Source organism: Apostichopus japonicus, chromosome 14, assembly GCF_037975245.1.
Source record: "Apostichopus japonicus isolate 1M-3 chromosome 14, ASM3797524v1, whole genome shotgun sequence".
In the NCBI taxonomy this organism is placed as follows: Eukaryota; Metazoa; Echinodermata; class Holothuroidea; order Aspidochirotida; family Stichopodidae; genus Apostichopus; species Apostichopus japonicus.
The window spans coordinates 16,273,304-16,292,458 of NC_092574.1; the positions used below are offsets into that span (position 1 = coordinate 16,273,304).

Consider the following 19,155-nt stretch of genomic DNA (forward strand, 5'->3'; position numbering starts at 1 on the left):
CCCAATTATGCGCTTCCTCGGGTGCAAACCTGATTAATTTGTCACACTTGTGAGAATACGCATGAATTCGCTCACCAGACTTATCCTGTGTTTATACATTTTCCTGCCTCGTCATAGTTCACTGTTATAAGCCATAGGATCTGTAACAACCACTTGGTATGCTACATTTACCAGACAGCAAGTTTGACCGTGTGAGCTGACCTGGTCAGATCTGGTCCAATCCGTGGCGTTTACACCAGCTGGACAGATCTCTTGACCCACTGGAGCAAGTCAGTCCATGCACCTTAATAGGCTATAGATCATCATCTATATAAATACAGTAGATTTATACCAAATTTGCTCAAATGAAATATTGAAACATTAAAACATGTTTGAAGTTAATACCTACTTTTATGATTTACCACCAGACACACTACAGACTGAAGCGATCACTGTTCTGAACTTGATCAAGTCCTCAATAACGCAAATAATTATTATTGATGAAGCAACATCTATGCATCGCAGGTCTTACTAATGATCATAAAGTGAGGTATGATTTTACCTTGATCACAGAATTGACCAAGGAATCCGTGCCTGCACACGCAGGTGTATTCCGCAACACCGTCCTGACATTCTCGGGTACCCGTAGGATGGCAGAAGTTGTGTAGACATTCATCTATCTCCTCGTCACAGATATCTCCCCTTAGAATGAAAGTAAAAAATTGAGGGAAAAAAAAATGGTTTTAATACTTCAATGGCATAACAAAAGCCAGAAACATCAGAGAGATTAAAATACGTAAGTGGCTCATTAAACTTATTAAGCAAGAAAAGAATGATGTTGTGTTTAAGGTAAAAAGTAACAAAGAACTCCTTTGATTGTGCTCTGTATGGTTTAATTTTTTATAATTCAATAACGTGATAGTTTGATCAGATCCCACCAGAATGAGATGCACAGGTCTCGATTCATAAAATTCAAAGCAAGAAAACCTTTCAACAACTTTGCATATAAATGGGTAGATGGGTGATATAATTCCTGAAAGTGCCTCAGGATACTAAATGTCTGTTTCCTTGTTTCACTGTAGCAAATAAAGTCATTTTCATTGAGGGTATGCGGTTTAAAACTGCATATGAGAAGTACAATCTCACTCTCAAACATGGCAGCAATGGTATGTGCAGCTTCGTAGCTACCAGTGTCACAGAATGCAAACTTAGGGGTCACTTATTGGACACCACTATATACAAGGACATGAATGGCAGTAGTTACACAATAAGACATAAGACAGGCAAAACACAACTATGAGGGAGATCTGGACAGGTATATTGCCTCATGAACTAAATAAAGGATCTGTTCTGACAGACAAGACTACAGATAATTAAAATGATAAACAGATAGATACAAGATATCTTATAAGGACTTACAACACTGTCAGTGTTATTCTTTCCTTTTAAAGTCATTAATATAAACAGAGAATCCAGATTGCAGTCGGCAAATAACTTAATTAGGAAGCATCATTAATCCAATGACAGAATCAGATTAAATGATGATTATTTGCTTTTCCGAAAACATCCCCTCTTTCGACTGACGTACCTTCGACTGACTAAAGAGGCGTCAAAATATTTCAGCTGCTTTGTTTCTTAACCAGTCAATAGATGAATTTGACTGCAATGATTGAAATGAATGAATAAAAAACAAATGAAGGTTCTTCCAACCTGTATCCAGGAGAACAATGGCAGGAATAGTCATTGGTTTCATCAATGCATGTTGCTCCATGCAGGCAGGGATTGGGATAACAATCATTAATGTTCTTCTCACAAAGATAGCCTTCGTATCCTTCAAAAATAAAATAAAACAACTAAAACAAGTTAAAAAAAGTTACAAAACAAAACAAAAGGTCTGTGGGCTAGTTAAAGGTTCATCTTGATAATTATCAAAATCAGCGTGGAAGAAACATAATGATGCCAATTTGAAACGACGCATTCTACATACAATGTATACTGTGCCACTATATCGAAAATTGTCGCTTGTTATAATATGATTCAATATGCAAATGACTTGAGAAATACCAATTGACATTGCCCAGCAAATTGCAACAATACACTCCTGTTTGTATTCTCTACGCAAATGGATCGCGGAAATATTAGGACTGACTCTTAATCAAGCATTTATTGCAATCGATCCAACTGCTTGGAGCTCGATCCTCTCAGAACTCTCCCACATTTCCTCCCTCCAATGTGAGCCCCTCTCTGTAAGTGTTCAGGCAACATATCCCACCCCCCTCCCCCTCCTTCCTCCCTCCCTTCCCCATCCTCCGATTTCTTTTTAAGGCCCATGCACAACAGATTGAAACTTTCTCTTTACATTGGGTGGGTTCATGCTTACCACTGATACAATCACATTGTACTTGTCCATCTACCACATTACAAGTTCCTCCATTCTCACAAGGAAATACAATGCACAGATCGACTTCTTCCTCACAGAGGTCACCACTGTACCCCGGAGGACACAGACATGAATATGCATTCACCTTTAAAAGGAAGAAAACAAGAGGGGAAAAATGTAAAAGGGCATTGGAGGATAAATTCATTTCACAGACCTTCAAATACTGCCGCCAGGACATTAAAGTGATAGGTAACAAACAGACAATCAAATTATGGTCCTTGACAGGTGCTAGTAGTTGATTTTTTACATATTGTGGATACAACACACCCTCATTTGATATTAAACTGATATTTTACAAACAATACCCAAACGTATGGCACTTAGCACTTTCTTTTTTTTCTTTTTTTGATGATTCCATGGTTACTCTATTGCATGATTGTTGGTGAAATAAAAAAAAAAAACAGCTTTCAATCCATAGCAGGGCATTTTCCTTCGTAACATGAATTTTGTTGCTTAACCAGGCCATAAGTTTTTCGACAATATGAAAGAATCACAACCGACGGTCCTTGAAGGTCCATATAAAGTCAGCTTAAATTACCTCGTCAACACAGGTAGCACCGTGGTGGCACTCGTTGTCTTTGCAGTCGTCGATGTTCACCTCGCAACGATCGCCGAGTATACCGTCTAGACAGAAACAGGTAAAGTCCTCTCCGGTCTGGTCGAGAGAACAAGTACCGCCGTTAGAGCAAGGATTGGGCTGGCAGACACTGGTCCTGACTTGACACTGTCTCCCATCTCTACCCCTAGGGCAGGTACACTCATAGCCATTGACCCTATCCACGCAGGTACCATTAACACAGGGACTGCTGGCACATTCATTGATATCCTCGCTGCAGGTGTCCCCCTTATAACCTGAGATGGGATGAGATGAGATTAACCTTCAACACAACTCCATTTCCTATATATAGTATGTTACAATCTCCTAGCGACTAGTCGAAATCAAAAGAAATTCTTACCATTTCCTTCTACAAGCTGATGCCAATATATATCTATCCAATGTCTGTGTTTACATTCAGAAGATCATTTTGTTTTTAGTCTTATTAGTAAAATCTAAAAACCATAGAAATCTACTGTACTATGTAAGATAAAGTAACATTGAGAAACATAGGCACTTTAATAATACATAGTGAAACAAAGTAACATTGAGATACATAGGCACTTGAATATCACATAGTGATTAAAAGTAACATAGATATACATAGGCACTTGAATATCACATAGTGATTAAAAGTAACATAGAGATACATAGGAACTTGAATATTACATAGTGAAACAAAGTAACATTGAGATACATAGGCACTTGAATATCACATAGTGATTAAAAGTAACATAGAGATACATAGGTACTTGAATATTACATAGTGATTCAAAGTAACATTGAAGTACATAGGCACTTGAATATCACATAATGATTAAAAGTAACATAGAGATACATAGGAACTTAAATATCACATAGTGATTCAAAGTAACATAGATATACATAGGCACTTGAATATCACATAGTGATTAAAAGTAACATAGAGATACATAGGAACTTGAATATTACATAGTGAAACAAAGTAACATTGAGATACATAGGCACTTGAATATCACATAGTGATTAAAAGTAACATAGAGATACATAGGAACTTAAATATCACATAGTGATTAAAAGTAACATTGAAATACATAGGCACTTGAATATCACATAGTGATTAAAAGTAACATAGAGATACATAGGAACTTGAATATTACATAGTGAAACAAAGTAACATTGAGATACATAGGCTCTTGAATATCACATAGTGATTAAAAGTAACATAGAGATACATAGGAACTTGAATATCACATAGTGATTAAAAGTAACATAGAGATACATAGGAACTTGAATATTACATAGTGAAACAAAGTAACATTGAGATACATAGGCTCTTGAATATCACATAGTGATTAAAAGTAACATAGAGATACATAGGAACTTGAATATCACATAGTGATTAAAAGTAACATAGAGATACATAGGAACTTGAATATCACATAGTGATTCAAAGTAACATAGAGATACATAGGAACTTGAATATCACATAGTGATTCAAAGTAACATAGAGATACATAGGAACTTGAATATCACATAGTGATTCAAAGTAACATAGAGATACATAGGAACTTGAATATTACATAGTGATTTGGATGCTATGATATCAACTCTCATGAATCTGCTGTATTTCAAAATGACACTGTGTTAGTAGTTAACCTAAAGATTACAAACATTCGTAGCTGTTTACAAGTAGGTATTTTAAGTTGCATATCAAGCAACATTATTTTCATCAAGATTAGGCTAACCACCCACCATTGGAGTGTACCCGTCTAATTGCAAAGAAAGAAGACCGTTTAGTGCTTTAACAGAACAATTCACATGCATAATATCAAGAGAATGTGGGAAATGCAACAGTTTAACATTGGCAGAGAGCAATCAGCTACAATTTTGACATGCAAAAAAAAAAAAAAAAAAATTATCCAAATGCCAATGCAAATGATATTCATATTATCTTCTATAAAAATAATAATAAATAATAACCTGGAGGACATATGCAGCTGAAACTGTTATGTTGGTCTTTACACGTTGCACCGTTATCACAAGAGTCTAACGCACAATCGTTAACACTTCTCTCACACTGCATTCCAGTCCAGCCGTCTTCGCAGACGCATCTGTGGCAAGGAATGACAAACCATCGACAGGAATTTATTCAGGTGTGAAGGTAGAATGTTAAGATGAAGAATGTTTAATCCAAACTGTTTAATTCAATTTTGCAAGGCATATTATTAAAATTTCACTTTATAATATTTTTCATTTTAAAGTCATGAAAACAAAATCATTTTCTTTTCCTACAAAAAGCCTAACCTCACAAAAATAAGGTCTCCATCCTACCTCCATACTAAGTTACACTATAGACTAGAGCAATCACATATCTTGGGACTATGGAGAGATTTTGTTTGATTCATCATTCGCAATGCGGTTGCTTAATTCGACAATCTTTTCACTTGCTCTGAGTTTCAGCGGACATGCGTATACATACATTAAGTCGATATTTAAGTTAGTACAGAACTCAGTTATGACTTGAGGGGAGAATATGGTTTTGCAGAACCCTGTAATAGAAGTAGTAACCTCCACTTTGGACACAATATCAATCAACAGTAAGTTGGATTAAAGTAGTGACGTATCATGTCATACGACACACACCACGTAAGGAAAGGGGGGTATACTAACCATATCACTTTAACTGAGCTCAACAGAAGGCTGGCAATACACCCACCCCAATTGATAAACAGTGGTGTCTTGTGCAAATACTATAAATACTTAGTACTAAAAATTATCAAAATATGTTAGTTTCATCACTTCAGGATCTCTCATGAGCAAAAGGGAAAAGTTAAATCCAAAAAAAAGAAGCTAACAAAATTTCAAATAGCAAGGGTAAGAAACTAAGTCACTGGAAAATTTAAAACATTTGACAACATCCAGAACTCCAAACCTCACTCACAGTAATGTGTGTGAGTGTGTGAGCTAAAAAACAAAAAAGCTGAAAGGGTGACTAAGCACATTAACACATTAAAATACTTCAAACCACATTCACTAAAGTTTTATTCCATACTGAAGTAGTTCTCAGTCCACACCTCCTCCCCCCCACCCCCACTCGACCTCCCCCCAACACACCCATCTCAATAAAAGCATATTAGGCTACACTCACTCAAAGGCATTAGTTTGATCAGTGCACTCCACGGCATGTACACAAGGGTTGGAAGCGCATTCGTCTATGTCTTCGTCACATAAACGCCCTCTAAATCCATCAGCACAAACACACGTGTATGTGTCGTTGCCATCTTGACATTCTCCATGGACACATTCGTGAGTCTGGCAGTCATCGGTATTAACTTCACAATCGACGCCCTTCAGGAAAATTGAAAAACACTAAGTAAAAGCACCCTCTTTATATGTAAAAGCACCCTCTTTATATGTAAAAGCACCCTCTTTATATGCCCATCCTCACACACACATATGTAAGTGTTGTTGACAACTTGATATTCTCCCTGCATACAATGTTCCACCTTACAGTCAACAGTTTTAACTGTCACAATTTTGAAGCTCCAAAGGACCTCCTAAAAGCCATATTACAGACAACTCTTCTTCTTGGAACACTAAACAAAACGTGTTGTATTCATATGTAAATTCTATGGGTTACTTGATTAGTGGCTTGGTCATTAAAAATGTATCTTTTCACCAAAGCATATATGATATAATTGTTATTATTATGTTCAGCGCTACGAGAATCATTTCATAGTATGTTTGGCACTATATAAAAATTATGTATTATTATTATTATTATAAATACAGAAATGATTTAAGTTATCTAAAACTTGCAGATTAACTGGCACCTAACCAATAGGTCAGTTTTTCCTCCTCTTTTCATGTGTGTCTGCAGTTATTGTTTCATTGGCTTCTACTTCTTTTATAACGAGCCTTGTTACAACAAACGAATGAGGTTATATATTTTGAGTGACACCAAGAGGTGACCTCATCCAAAGAAGTTCTTTCTTCAGAATACAATCTGTTCATAAACAAACGATAACAATCAATGTAATCACTGTCCTTTTAAAAAACAAAGTTCACAAATATGCAACGGGTTTCATCTGATGAAAAGTCTAGGATGAAAACAATAGATTAACAGTCAACGACACTAAGACAATACATTGTCAATAATCTTGGTTCTTAATCATTTTAATTTCACTCTGCCTAATTTTCCCTCAGACTGCACTGCTGATATTTTATAGGTATGCCAAAAACAAAAAGAGGGTCTTGGAGGTAGGGCAACACAGGCCAAAAATTACTTTTAAGTAAAAAATGAACATATTATTAAAAGGTTCCTACTGCAGAACCCACTCATTAAGTTCTTTCTTACCTCAAATCCATGGTAGCAATCACACAGATAGTCATTAATCCTATCATTGCAGATACCGTTTATACAAGGTAGTGGAGCACACTCGTCAATGTCGACCTCACAATTCCCACCGCTGTAACCGGGCTGACAAGTACATGAATAATCGTTGACACCATCTGTACAGCTACCACCATTCTCACACGGCTCTGACTTACATTCGTTGATGTCTTTTTCGCAGGCAACTCCTAGGATCAAAATTTAGTGTTGGAATAACGTTAGGATCAAATTGTTGTTCGTAAATTTTAAAAAAAAACACAAAATCTCTTATGTTAACAAAATTGTACATAGTTCAAACAAATATATCATGCTTTTACTGTGCATGTTGTATTTTGATTTTTGCTTTTCCTATCTAAACTGTCTTTTTCAGACTTGCCGCTCATTGGACACTTCGATTGTGTATTTATATGTAAGGATTCTTAGATAGTTATTTCATGTAGCCTTCAGAGTCAAATATTTTAAGGCACCATGTCAAAAGTAGGACATGAAGGAGGCTGCTGTACCCAGCAGCCAGTCTGCATAAAAACATGATCTCTTTGTGCTGTGCAGTTTCACACCTCAGCCACTGCCGATCTGTCGAGATAATCTCTATTTGTCTGGTAGAGGCAATCTTGCAGCTGTTGCAAGCTTTCTATATTTGTGCCTAATCAAACATTTCTTACCGTTAAATCCCTCGGGACAGGAACAAAACTTGGCTACATTCTCTCCATCATCATCCTCATCATTACAATGGCCGCCATTTTGACAGAAGCCGTCTCTGCAGATGACCAAGGGCGTCTCACACTGGTCTCCTTCAAATCTCAGAGGACATATGCATCGGTAAGAGGCACCATCAGGGGTGCAAGTGCCATTGTTCTCGCAGGGTGATTCATCACAGAGGTTTACAAACTGTTCGCAATCTTGACCTGGATGAGACACAAAATAACTCTTTTCTTAAAATAGCTGACAGACTGCTTTGTGTAAATTTTGACTGATTCCACTTTGGGTGGCTTGATGGAGCATTGGTCGATTGTACGTTTTTTTTTCATGTTAGGACTTTTTCATCCGCAGATCATGAATTTTATAAAGTTTGCTTGACATGACACAGACAAGCAAAATCTCAAGATTACAGACAAGAATTGATTCTGTCCTTCCCAACTCATCTACAGATGGAAGTTAGAATACGCCGCATAGAAGATATTATCTATTACTAAATGCACAGGGACTTTAATCCCATGCTAGACCGATGAAGACACCAGCAACAACATGCTGAGATTTAGCTGTGCATATATACCCAAATGTGAAATGATTGAATCTTGTAGCTTTGACAAGCTTTCACTGTAAATCATGATCAAATAGATATATACTGATATGTTACCAGTAATAGCTGATACTACCTAGATGAAATTTAGCATACGCAGCATAGAAGATATTATCTATTACTAAATGCACAGGGACTTTTATCCCATGCTAGACTGATGAAGACACCATCAAACAACATGCTGAGATTTAGCTGTGCATATATACCCAAATGTGAAATGATTGAATCTTGTAGCTTTGACAAGTTTTCACAGTAAAACTGATCAAATAGATATATACTGATATGTTACCAGTAATAGCTGATACTACCTAGATGAAATTTAGCATACACAGCATAGAAGATATTATCTACTTCTAAATGTACAGGGACTTTTATCCCATGCTAGATCGATGAAGAAACCAGCAACAACATGCTGAGATTTAGCTGTACATATACCCAAATGTGGAATGATTGAATTTTGTAGCTTTGACAAGCTTTCACTGTTAACACAATCAAATATTACTCCACAATTCAAACACCACAATTCAAATCTTTTTCTGCTCTATAAAAGGCCAGACTTGTTGATAAGGGTACTTGTAATTGGGTTTTTGTGCTTTAAGCTGCACTGTCCTCACTGACCTCAATGGGGCTTTAAATTTCAACACCAACCCAGGTTAACCTTAAAAACACTTACAAATTGCATGGTAACAGAACATGGCTAAAAATTTGATTAAAATATATCACCACAATAATAGGTTGTCTTGTACACTTTGGACTCCTTTACCTGTAAAGTTTTGGTGACAGAGGCAATGATAACCAGACAGTTCATTTATGCAACTTCCGCCATTGGAACAAGGCTGGTTTAGACAGTGGTCAAGGAAATTTTCACAATAAATGCCAGCATAACCAGTGTCTGTGCAATCACACGAAAAGCCCAATCCATCGTCATCCCCGTCTTCGGCTGTTAGGCTGCAAATTCCATGTACGCACGGTGCCTTGTCACAAGCAGTCGCATCCCTGTCACATAACCGACCCGCCTTACCTGAAGTAGCAAATGAGTAAACCGCCTCTTTCATAAACTAAAAAAATGTGTCATCTCTAATTGTGTGATGCTAGAAACATGTTGTATAGTGTTGCTAATCTCTGAATACCATATTCTAGAAAAATTATCTCTCAAAAACACACTCTTGACAGTATCTCGTGCAAGACTTCAAAATAAGTATTTAGCATGTGTACGTGACTTAGACTTAACCGGTAAGAGATGCAACTCATCAGTGCAGAAGATACACTAAGGGCAATATGTTAACAGGCTATTGAAACTATATTGGGATATAGTGGCTGTCAACCAGCTGCTGAGGAAACTTCATACAACAAAAAAAGAGGTTCATGAGATTAAAAGGAGAATTTGATCTCAGAAGACATAGCCCTTCTGCTATCATTTCTAGTGGTAAGAACAACAAGGAAAAGAAAAACAATATCCATTTTCAAATGTGATAATTGTCCACATTTACCCTACAGACTACTGTAGGCCTCTACCCAGAAATGGTAACACCAATTAGAAGAATAAAAAAAATTCTAACAGAAGGGAAAAAGATGATACCTGAAATCCGAATAGCACGAAAATCTGTTGCACTCTAAATGAAAACCTACAATATGACCCCCATAGTAACAAAATGAGTAACTGACTATCTAAGGAATACGTTAGCTGTGCTATCATACCTGAATGACAGACGCAGGTGAAGTTGTCGCCTTCTTCGGCACAGACTCCATGGACGCAAGGATCTGGGTCACAGAGGACGAGGTCAACTTCACATCTGGGGCCAGAATATCCTGGGGTGCAGGAACACTCAAAAGCATTCACCAAGTCCTCACAGGTCCCACCATTGAAACATGGCTGGGTGTGACACTCATCAATATTATCCTGCGACAAAGAAGCATGACACAGGGGTACGTAGACTTTTGAAGAGTGAAATCTCAGACGCCATAAAAAGAGAGAGAGTACGACAAAAACCAAATGTGTGACGGTGGGTTACAATCGTATCCTGGATGAAATGATACATTCTTGGAAATTCTGTTGTTCATTGTACACATTTCATTTATCACCAAAGAATTCTTAATTTTTTATTTAAAAATTTTCAATAAAGTTAAACAAGAGCATCTGATACAAAATTACAAATTTTTTACACTAAGCAGCCCTTTCTTTCAGCTAGCCTAGTCTTTCAAGCAGTAGGGAAAAAAATTGATTGAATGCAAAATGTTATCTAGGGTTAGCAATCCTCTCACCTCACAATAATCACCAGTGTATCCTGGTGGACATGTACAAGTAAAGTCAGCCAGGACGCTATCACAGCTCCCACCATTTTGGCAAGGTTCATTCTCACATGGCAAGATTTCTTCATCGCAGAGTTTGCCGGAATATCCGTCCAAGCATTCGCAAACAAAGTCTCCCGGCGTGTCTACGCACGTCGATGCGTGTTCACACGGTGAAGCCTGGCACTCTAAGATGTCCACAGAGCAGTCATCACCTGCAGTTAAATATCATCATGTGACATTTCGCATTAACCCAGCTCCTATTAATGGCTGATCAATCATTTCATCCACTACTCCACTCCTTCAAAGAAATGCAAATGTGTCTAAACCTATGGCCAGTTCACATTAAAGCAGCAATTAAAGGTAAACTGAAGAATGTTCTTACTCCTTCTTCCAGAATCAAAATGCAAATATAACATATTGTGTTAGTTGAAAGTTTGTGCTCGGGCCAGGGTAGGAGGAGGGGGTCGGAGTGTGGGTGGGAAGAATTCACATTGTCGTCAAAGACAATACCTTAATCAATTATTTCTCTTTGATTTATGTAGACTAGACAAAAGATAACACGACAGCTCATATCCTATTAGACTTATCACTTTCAAATAAGCAAAAGTTAAACCACAAGAATGCGTCCCTGAGGATTTGGTAGTTGTAACATCTCAAATCCTAACCTTCGTATCCTTCTTGACAGACACATGTATAAGTATTGACTCCGTCCACACAAGTTCCACCGTTATCACAGGATAGGTCTGTACAATCGTTAATGTTCACCTCACAGTACTCTCCCTGGAATCCCGCTGCACACTGGCATTCAGGGCCTTCAATGAGAGGCAGGCAGGTGGCACCGTTCTCACAGTTATTCTCCTCACAGGTAGCCGTCACTGAAAGAAGAAAGAAAAAGTTAAAAAAGGATAACTACTAAATGGTGTTGCACAAGAGTTACATTTAAGTCCTTGTTTTTCTCCCCCAATCCTAAAATGTTACAGAAACTCCTATCTTTACAGCCAAATATCATAGCTCAAATACCTATTTTCCAAAAGGTCAAGATATGTAGTGATGAAACTTAATTTTTTCCTTGTTAGGAGAATGCATAATCCATGATATGTTGTAAATTTCAATACACAAAAACAATTTCATTCATTCGTTCGGTCCTCCCCCTCCCCCCTTTTTTTCTGTGAACATACTCTATATTCTATCTGTATTGAGTATTGTTTTTTTTCATGTTGAATTCTAGCTATAAGCAACACTGCTATTACTTCACGACCAGCTTTGGGGCAATTTTCTAACAATGGAATTTCATCTCACACTTCAAAACAATTTTTAACTGACAGCAGTAGCAGTATGAAATTTCTTGTTTCCGGAATGATCAAGATTCAGAACTGTCCATACTGTCAGTAAAAGTGCTTGGAAGCACGATATTACCATACTGTAAAAAGTATTATCATTAGAAAATTGTTTCAAAGAAAATTAATGCTTTATTCATGAAGCAAGCTCTTCAGTTGAGAATTATGTGAATATGATGAATTTTGTCATAGATGGCAGTCACACTATCCCATCTGGTAAATGTACTTTTAAAATTTACATACTAAGTTACAAAACACAATATCCATAAAACCATTCTTTTCTTCTTTCAAAAAGGATGTCGTATATGCCAAGATGTGATACTGATAGGACGTCGTCGTGACCATACCATTGCAATGTTCCACATAGATTGCTCCAGGCGACACTGTGGTCGTGATTCCTGGGCACAGGTCACATGACCTCTGACCAAAGTCTGGTTGATAGTATCGAACTGAACACGGCTGACAGGGTTCAAGACCTGTCTCTGACCAATGGCCTTGAGCGCACTCAACTACAGAACAGAAAATGTGGAGGATGGATGAAAATCAGAGAGACAGGAATTAAATAAAGAACATAAACCAAACAATCCTCAATATGTATGACAGGAGTTCCTTACTAATTAACAATTAACTCATCTTTACTTCTTTTCTATAAATTGCAGACATTTAATGAAAGAGAAAAATCTTCAGCCAAGAATCTAATATTCAAAGAGTGCAAGGATAGGTACAATGACAGTGAGGGTGTATATCTAGGGGAAGCTTTGATATCTGTTTTGAAATGTAAGCCAATGAATCGTGTCAAAGAGTTGCCAGTTTGTTGAATATTCAATGTCACTGTTAAGTGTTCCTTTGACTTAGGTCAACTCAACTCCCACCCCCCCTTCCTCCCTTCCCCTGAGATATCGTCTAAATATTGTTCATTAATAGCTGTGTAGCCAACTGTAGGCATGATTTCCACTTGACTCGAGATCCTGATGAACAACTGGCAACTAACGAACATCGATAGATCAGGTGACCATATCACCTGTTAATCAGACGTCAGTTCCTTGGCAGCTATTGGCCTATGTTGCAAAAAATCCTTGATTGTTATGTGTACACATGGAATCCACTCTTGACCCGGATAACACTACTGGCATCGTGAGAAAAATCAATGAATCACATGATCACATCACTTGTGGGCCAGACTTCCACCTTAATTATTCTCTTGGGAACTAACTCAGGAATTTCAGTCTAACTGCCCCCATTTTCAAAATTACAACCCCGACGATGTTCCTCTATTATGATTTTTTACCCCCACACTTTAATAGGGAGGGAACATCATTAAACACTCGCTTTAATTCAGAAGAACACTTACACAAACATTGCAGAACCGATGTGGAGCCTTTTTCGAGTGTTTTCCGTGACTGAGGACACTCAAGACAGCTGTCACTATTTTCATGGGGTTGGTAGAATGAAATTTCACAGAGGGCGCATGGTTCAACACCATTGCTGGAATACTGACCAGGTTTGCAGACAGCTGTTGATATTTAGCATAATTTCTTGTAAATATAAAAAAATGTTAAAACACAAAAAAATATCCTTTAAGCTTGAACATTTCCAGAAAACTCAGTCCAAGAATCATTTTTGAATATTCCAAATCTATATCAACAGTTAGTACATTTCAAAAGATTTTTTCGTTTTGGTTTGTTATGATGATCAAATGTAACCAGAAAGCCAGTGGGCTTATTGTGATTCCTTACCAGTTGAGATTAAACATTTCCAGAAAACTCAGTCCAAGGACCATTTTGAATATTCCATATCTATATCAACAGTTAGTAGATTTCATAAGATTTTTTTGTTTGTTATGATGATCAAATGTAAAGATGGGCCAATAAGAACTGAAAATTATTACTAATATTATATACAAAATTGGGAATGAAAATATTGATGATTCTTGATGAGTTTTGAAAGTAAACAAGAACTCACGTAAGCACTCGGTTACTTCCTGGCCACCTTCGTTGAGGGTGACTGTACCCTCAGGGCACTGTTTACAATGCATTTGACCTTCACTATCTTGATATTGACCGATCGGACAGAGAAGACAGCTAACTTCAACATCGTCATAGTAACTACCAGGTGAACAGGGAACTGCAAATTAAAAGTTAAAACAGGAAAATTTTATCATGAGTGTTTATAATAACTTTCACTGCCATTTTGCTCACCTTCCCTAATACATTTTATTGACACCAATTAACATCTAGCTAAAATGATAGGAATTTTATCCGTTTCCATGGGAACATGATTAAAGTGCCAACACCTTCTTTGGTCTTCTAGAATCAACCTGGTGCATCTTTGAAACTACAAAATGCTACAAAACAGCAGACAACAATACTACGACGCGCTAACAGCAGACAACGAAAGTTTGACACACTAACAGCAGACCATGAAACTACGACACACTGTTATGTCAAACACTTAAAGTGTCGTGAACCCTCGTGTATATTTAATATATGCAGATGTATGTAAATACTCTGTTAATTTTTCCCTTATATGATTTCCAGGAATTAAACATATCTAGAGTGTGATTGGCTGCTGCTGTCTTGTGACAGAAACGTTAAGTTATGATTGGAGGAATGTATCTGGTCTTTTGCCTCGTGTATGACAGTTTTGTAAGCTAATTCAGTCTCATTGTATACCTCTACTGTGTAAGGTCTCCGTGTGTGAAGGGCACGTTAAACATACTAGTATTACCACTAATTATATAGGTTTCAACATATTTAATCTAATCAATCCTGCAATATAAATAGAACGAATCATTGTATCTCTCTGTTTGACTGGTAATTTACGTCATCGTGTCGTCCCTGCCACGCGACCATCGAAATCTGCCTTACCGTACTGAGACGGACGCGACACACACTAATAGCAGACAAGGAAACTAACACACAGCTAACAGCAGACAAAGATAATACGAAACACTTACAGCAGACAACAACAATAGCAATACTATAAGTTACTAACAGCAGAAAATGAAACTATAAAACACTAACAAAAGATAAATCAAGCAGACATTGAGGGGGATTATCGAGAGCACTATCAGTTTCTATTGAACATAATTAGCTACCTAACAAGAAAGAAAGCAGAGGGTGCACTGCAAAATATGGAGTAAAGCAGACCATAAAAATAATTCCATCAAATCAAGGATACATTGTTATATCATTTACACTTTCTCAAGTAAAAATCATTAAAACATGGACGGCTGTTCCTGTATATCTCTCTAATCCAGGGTTGTCCAACCTACGGCCCGCGGGCCACAGTCCGGCCCGCCAGGGGGTGGCGTCCGGCCCGCAGAGATGCTCTACCGTGCGAAAATTTAGTGAGCAGATTTATTGATAACAATTTGAAGCTATATAATCAATCATTCGAACCTTCTTTGTCCAAAAAACTGCATACAGGTCAGTTTGTGTGACACTCTCTCAGCGGATTGGGGGGGAATGAACTTTATTCATCTGTTTTATTAGGAAGGAAAATAAATCAGTGCGCTCCGCGCGCAGTGCTCACATTTTGTTGCCTTGGGCTTCGGGCAAAAAATCGAAAAATCGAGCGTAGGGTTCATGCGGCCCTCTCCTTCATAATAATCATTCCATGTTGTGGCCCTCCTCTGCAAAAGGTTGGACAACCCTGCTCTAATCTATAACACTTACAGATCATCACATCAACTATATTATATTAAATACACAACACTAATATTAGGTATATATCTTACTTTGCTCAGAACACCTTGATTCATCAGTTGGCACTGTACATTTTAAAATCTAACACTCTCAGGTAGAGTTGTTGAAGTTTATATAATACAAGGAATAAACAGTAACACAGAAATAGAATAAAGAGCTGATTTAAACAGTCAAATTTTGACGAATGAAAATAAATGTTCAAAATTGACTTTTTTCTAGCTTACAGGACATTACATTTAATACCCACATAAACAGTCACCATCTCATACCATCACTTTCACATTGTATCGTATCGAATACGGTACTTTTGTGGTTGCCAAAGTTTTGATCGGGGTGGAGGTGAGGATAACTTAATTACATTCAACTTACCACAGGACAATGTTTCCCAGTTGACCAGCGAGCCTGGTTCACAAGATGGTGCAGGAAAATCATAGCTCAAAGGATCTTCTGGTACATCCAGATCTAAATCTGGCACCTGCATAACCACAACAAATATTGTTCGATGAACATTTTAGTTTGTTGCATCATCAAAAGAACAAAAGTTTCTTTCCTTTATGAAATCTATTCTATTTTGGTATTTTTCTTCCATTAAAATTTGGACGAAATTCAACCATATCTATTGCATAATTCTTAGTTGTCGATATTCAATTTTTGTTTAAATATATTGAAATCAGAGGTATTTATGTACTTTTTTATACTAGTAGGATCTCCCATAGGTGCAATCTTAATAAAGTTACATATTTGTTTTATTTATTATTTTCAATTCCATTACACTTTCAACAATATTCAACCATTTCTAAAGTAGATGGTATGTGTAAAGTCTTAACTGTCGATATATATAAATTTAAAGAGAACAAATTAAAAGTTAATAGTTTTTATATCTTTTTTTTGATACTAATAGGATCTCCTTTAGAGTTACATATGACAAGAAACCTGCACAACAGATGAAGAAATTGCTTAACTTGTATTTCACAAACAAAATGGGGTGGGGTGTGGGGTGCGGACAATGGAACAGAAGTAGGTCTACAGATAGAGCAGAGTGCAACATGCGTTCTCTGGTCAACATGCTATTGCACAGATAAAGTCTATAACTTCAAAATCCACATTCACCAGACATTTGAAAAAGGAATTTATTACCTCTTACTAGTATTATATAATCTGTTCACGTATCCATCTCAGCATCATCAGGATATTATAACGGTATATTTAATCCTTATGTATATACTGAATTATATATAATTGTACATTTTTATTTTATTTTCTCCCAAGGGAGTCTCCTACTTTGTTAAGTCTTTTTAAGACTTTATAGGAGACTTCCTTTCCCATTGTACACAATTGGCGATAAAACAAATAAATTAATCAATTAATAGACTTATGAATTCATAAGTGGCACAGTTCTGGGTTACATAACTTTCTCATTGATGACTACACACAACATTAGGTCAAGAACATATCAACAAATATTTTGGTTTTCCATAAAAAATAAATCAATTGTGGGGGTTATCTTGTCACAAATGTGATGTGCACTTTGCAGCAAAGTTTTAAACATCATACTTTTCACATAACTTATTTATATAGTAAACCCACACAGGATACAGTTTACTCTAAATTTATGTGGAACAGTTAACTCAACACACCGATGAATATTATCAAAAGGATACCTGGGAGATAATGTTTTGGACTGTTCCCTTGCTAAACTTCACAACATGTCACATGTACACTAAAAGTGTCTATAAAACAAGAATAATTTATAATATGTAGCAATTAATTAATTATGTAAAACTTTAATAATATAAATCAGGCTTGCCTAGTGTTAGATTCCAGATTTACCTATTGACAAGAGAGCCAATACTTTATACTGAGCATAAAAAAGAATGGAAAAGTTATGAAATATCATAGAACCTCTGCATTTTCATGTGTGAGGGGGATTGTGGGACATTTTACTTACATCAAGAACCAGTTCACCTTGTACTGCCTTTTCCTCTAAAACATCGACAACACTATAGAGGGTGTCGATGGTGTCATAAGCAGTGTCCTCGTACAACGCTTGGTCCAAGTCCTCCTCGGGTAAATCCGCAACTATCTCAAATGATATTGTGAGAAAGTAATCTAAAAGTGACCGTTTCTCTCTCCTATTTGTCTCTCTTTGAGATCGTCTTGCATTTCGTTTTGCCACCTGGTTCTTGAACATCTCCATGACGACGGACCTCTTGCTGTTACTCGCGATGCGGTCTTCCGCCTCTCGCAGGAGAAGATGATCGGCATAGTTTAACATTTCAAAGCTTCTCTCCGCGCGTCCACCCTCGAGAGGGGAACGCCTTCGACGCCCGGTGGAGTCACCCCTCCCCGGCCTACTTGCACCGCAGGTGACCCTGACATTTTCAGCTCGACATTCTTGCCATCCCTCGCATACATCTGCACTCAGAGCCTGAGCGGACAAGAGCTCAATAAATGCCTCCTGAATGGCCCTTTGTGTATCCGGGTCGTTGCAGTCACCGCTGAAGTATTGTAGCTGTGAGGGTAGGTTGAATCTGCTTGCATGCTTCCGTACTAAATATCCACATTTAATAGAAAAATAATTACAGGAAAAGACAAAACAAAAGGTAACTCAAAATTATTGTGAGTCAAACGAGGCTTTCAAATCAACTTTGTCAGGACATCTTAAGCTAATTAATAACTGAAATATGGCTTACTAATTGCAATGAAATGGTAGCTATTTGAAAACTGTGAGCCCCATGACATCACAAGGAAATCATAACACACCTACATCTAAAATGGAATTTTTCAATAAAAGACCTAAATAAACAGAGAAAACTCACAAACACAATCAAGAACTCTGGGGCTAGACCAGAAACCAGAGGCACCGCACAAGAAGAATGGTTCATATCGACCTGGCGGAACATCAAAGGCATCACTGCACTGCTGGTTACAATACCGGCCAAAGGCCCAATCATCACAGACAAGGGCGCCATTCCTTGGCGCTTTTAGCGGCGAACAGGATCTTGCTGCAAAACAGATGTGAGAGGAACAAGGCCATCGTGGTGTAATGGTTAAACGTACAGAATTAAAAATAAAAAAGGGATTTCTGTGCGTATAACTTAGCGTCATTTCAGTGCTTCTCCTTTATGCA

At 37.3% G+C, this 19,155-nt stretch overlaps 1 protein-coding gene across 3 annotated transcripts in view; it reads right to left on the reverse strand.

The window, feature by feature from the left end:
• LOC139980164 (uncharacterized) overlaps positions 1–19,155 on the reverse strand; it is a 64,231-nt gene that overhangs the window by 9,575 nt on the left and 35,501 nt on the right. For all 3 annotated transcript variants that reach the window (XM_071991605.1, XM_071991607.1, XM_071991608.1), the window contains exons 28-45: positions 18,845–19,030; positions 17,974–18,575; positions 16,395–16,500; positions 14,281–14,442; positions 13,670–13,831; positions 12,666–12,827; positions 11,647–11,856; positions 10,952–11,193; positions 10,388–10,589; positions 9,453–9,710; positions 8,052–8,294; positions 7,354–7,577; positions 6,145–6,344; positions 4,977–5,107; positions 2,958–3,271; positions 2,360–2,504; positions 1,690–1,810; positions 542–681 (exon numbers count right to left, since the gene is read on the reverse strand). In XM_071991605.1, the coding sequence (XP_071847706.1) occupies positions 542–681; positions 1,690–1,810; positions 2,360–2,504; positions 2,958–3,271; positions 4,977–5,107; positions 6,145–6,344; positions 7,354–7,577; positions 8,052–8,294; positions 9,453–9,710; positions 10,388–10,589; positions 10,952–11,193; positions 11,647–11,856; positions 12,666–12,827; positions 13,670–13,831; positions 14,281–14,442; positions 16,395–16,500; positions 17,974–18,575; positions 18,845–19,030 (3,810 nt within the window). The remainder of the gene's footprint in view (positions 1–541; positions 682–1,689; positions 1,811–2,359; positions 2,505–2,957; positions 3,272–4,976; positions 5,108–6,144; positions 6,345–7,353; positions 7,578–8,051; positions 8,295–9,452; positions 9,711–10,387; positions 10,590–10,951; positions 11,194–11,646; positions 11,857–12,665; positions 12,828–13,669; positions 13,832–14,280; positions 14,443–16,394; positions 16,501–17,973; positions 18,576–18,844; positions 19,031–19,155) is intronic.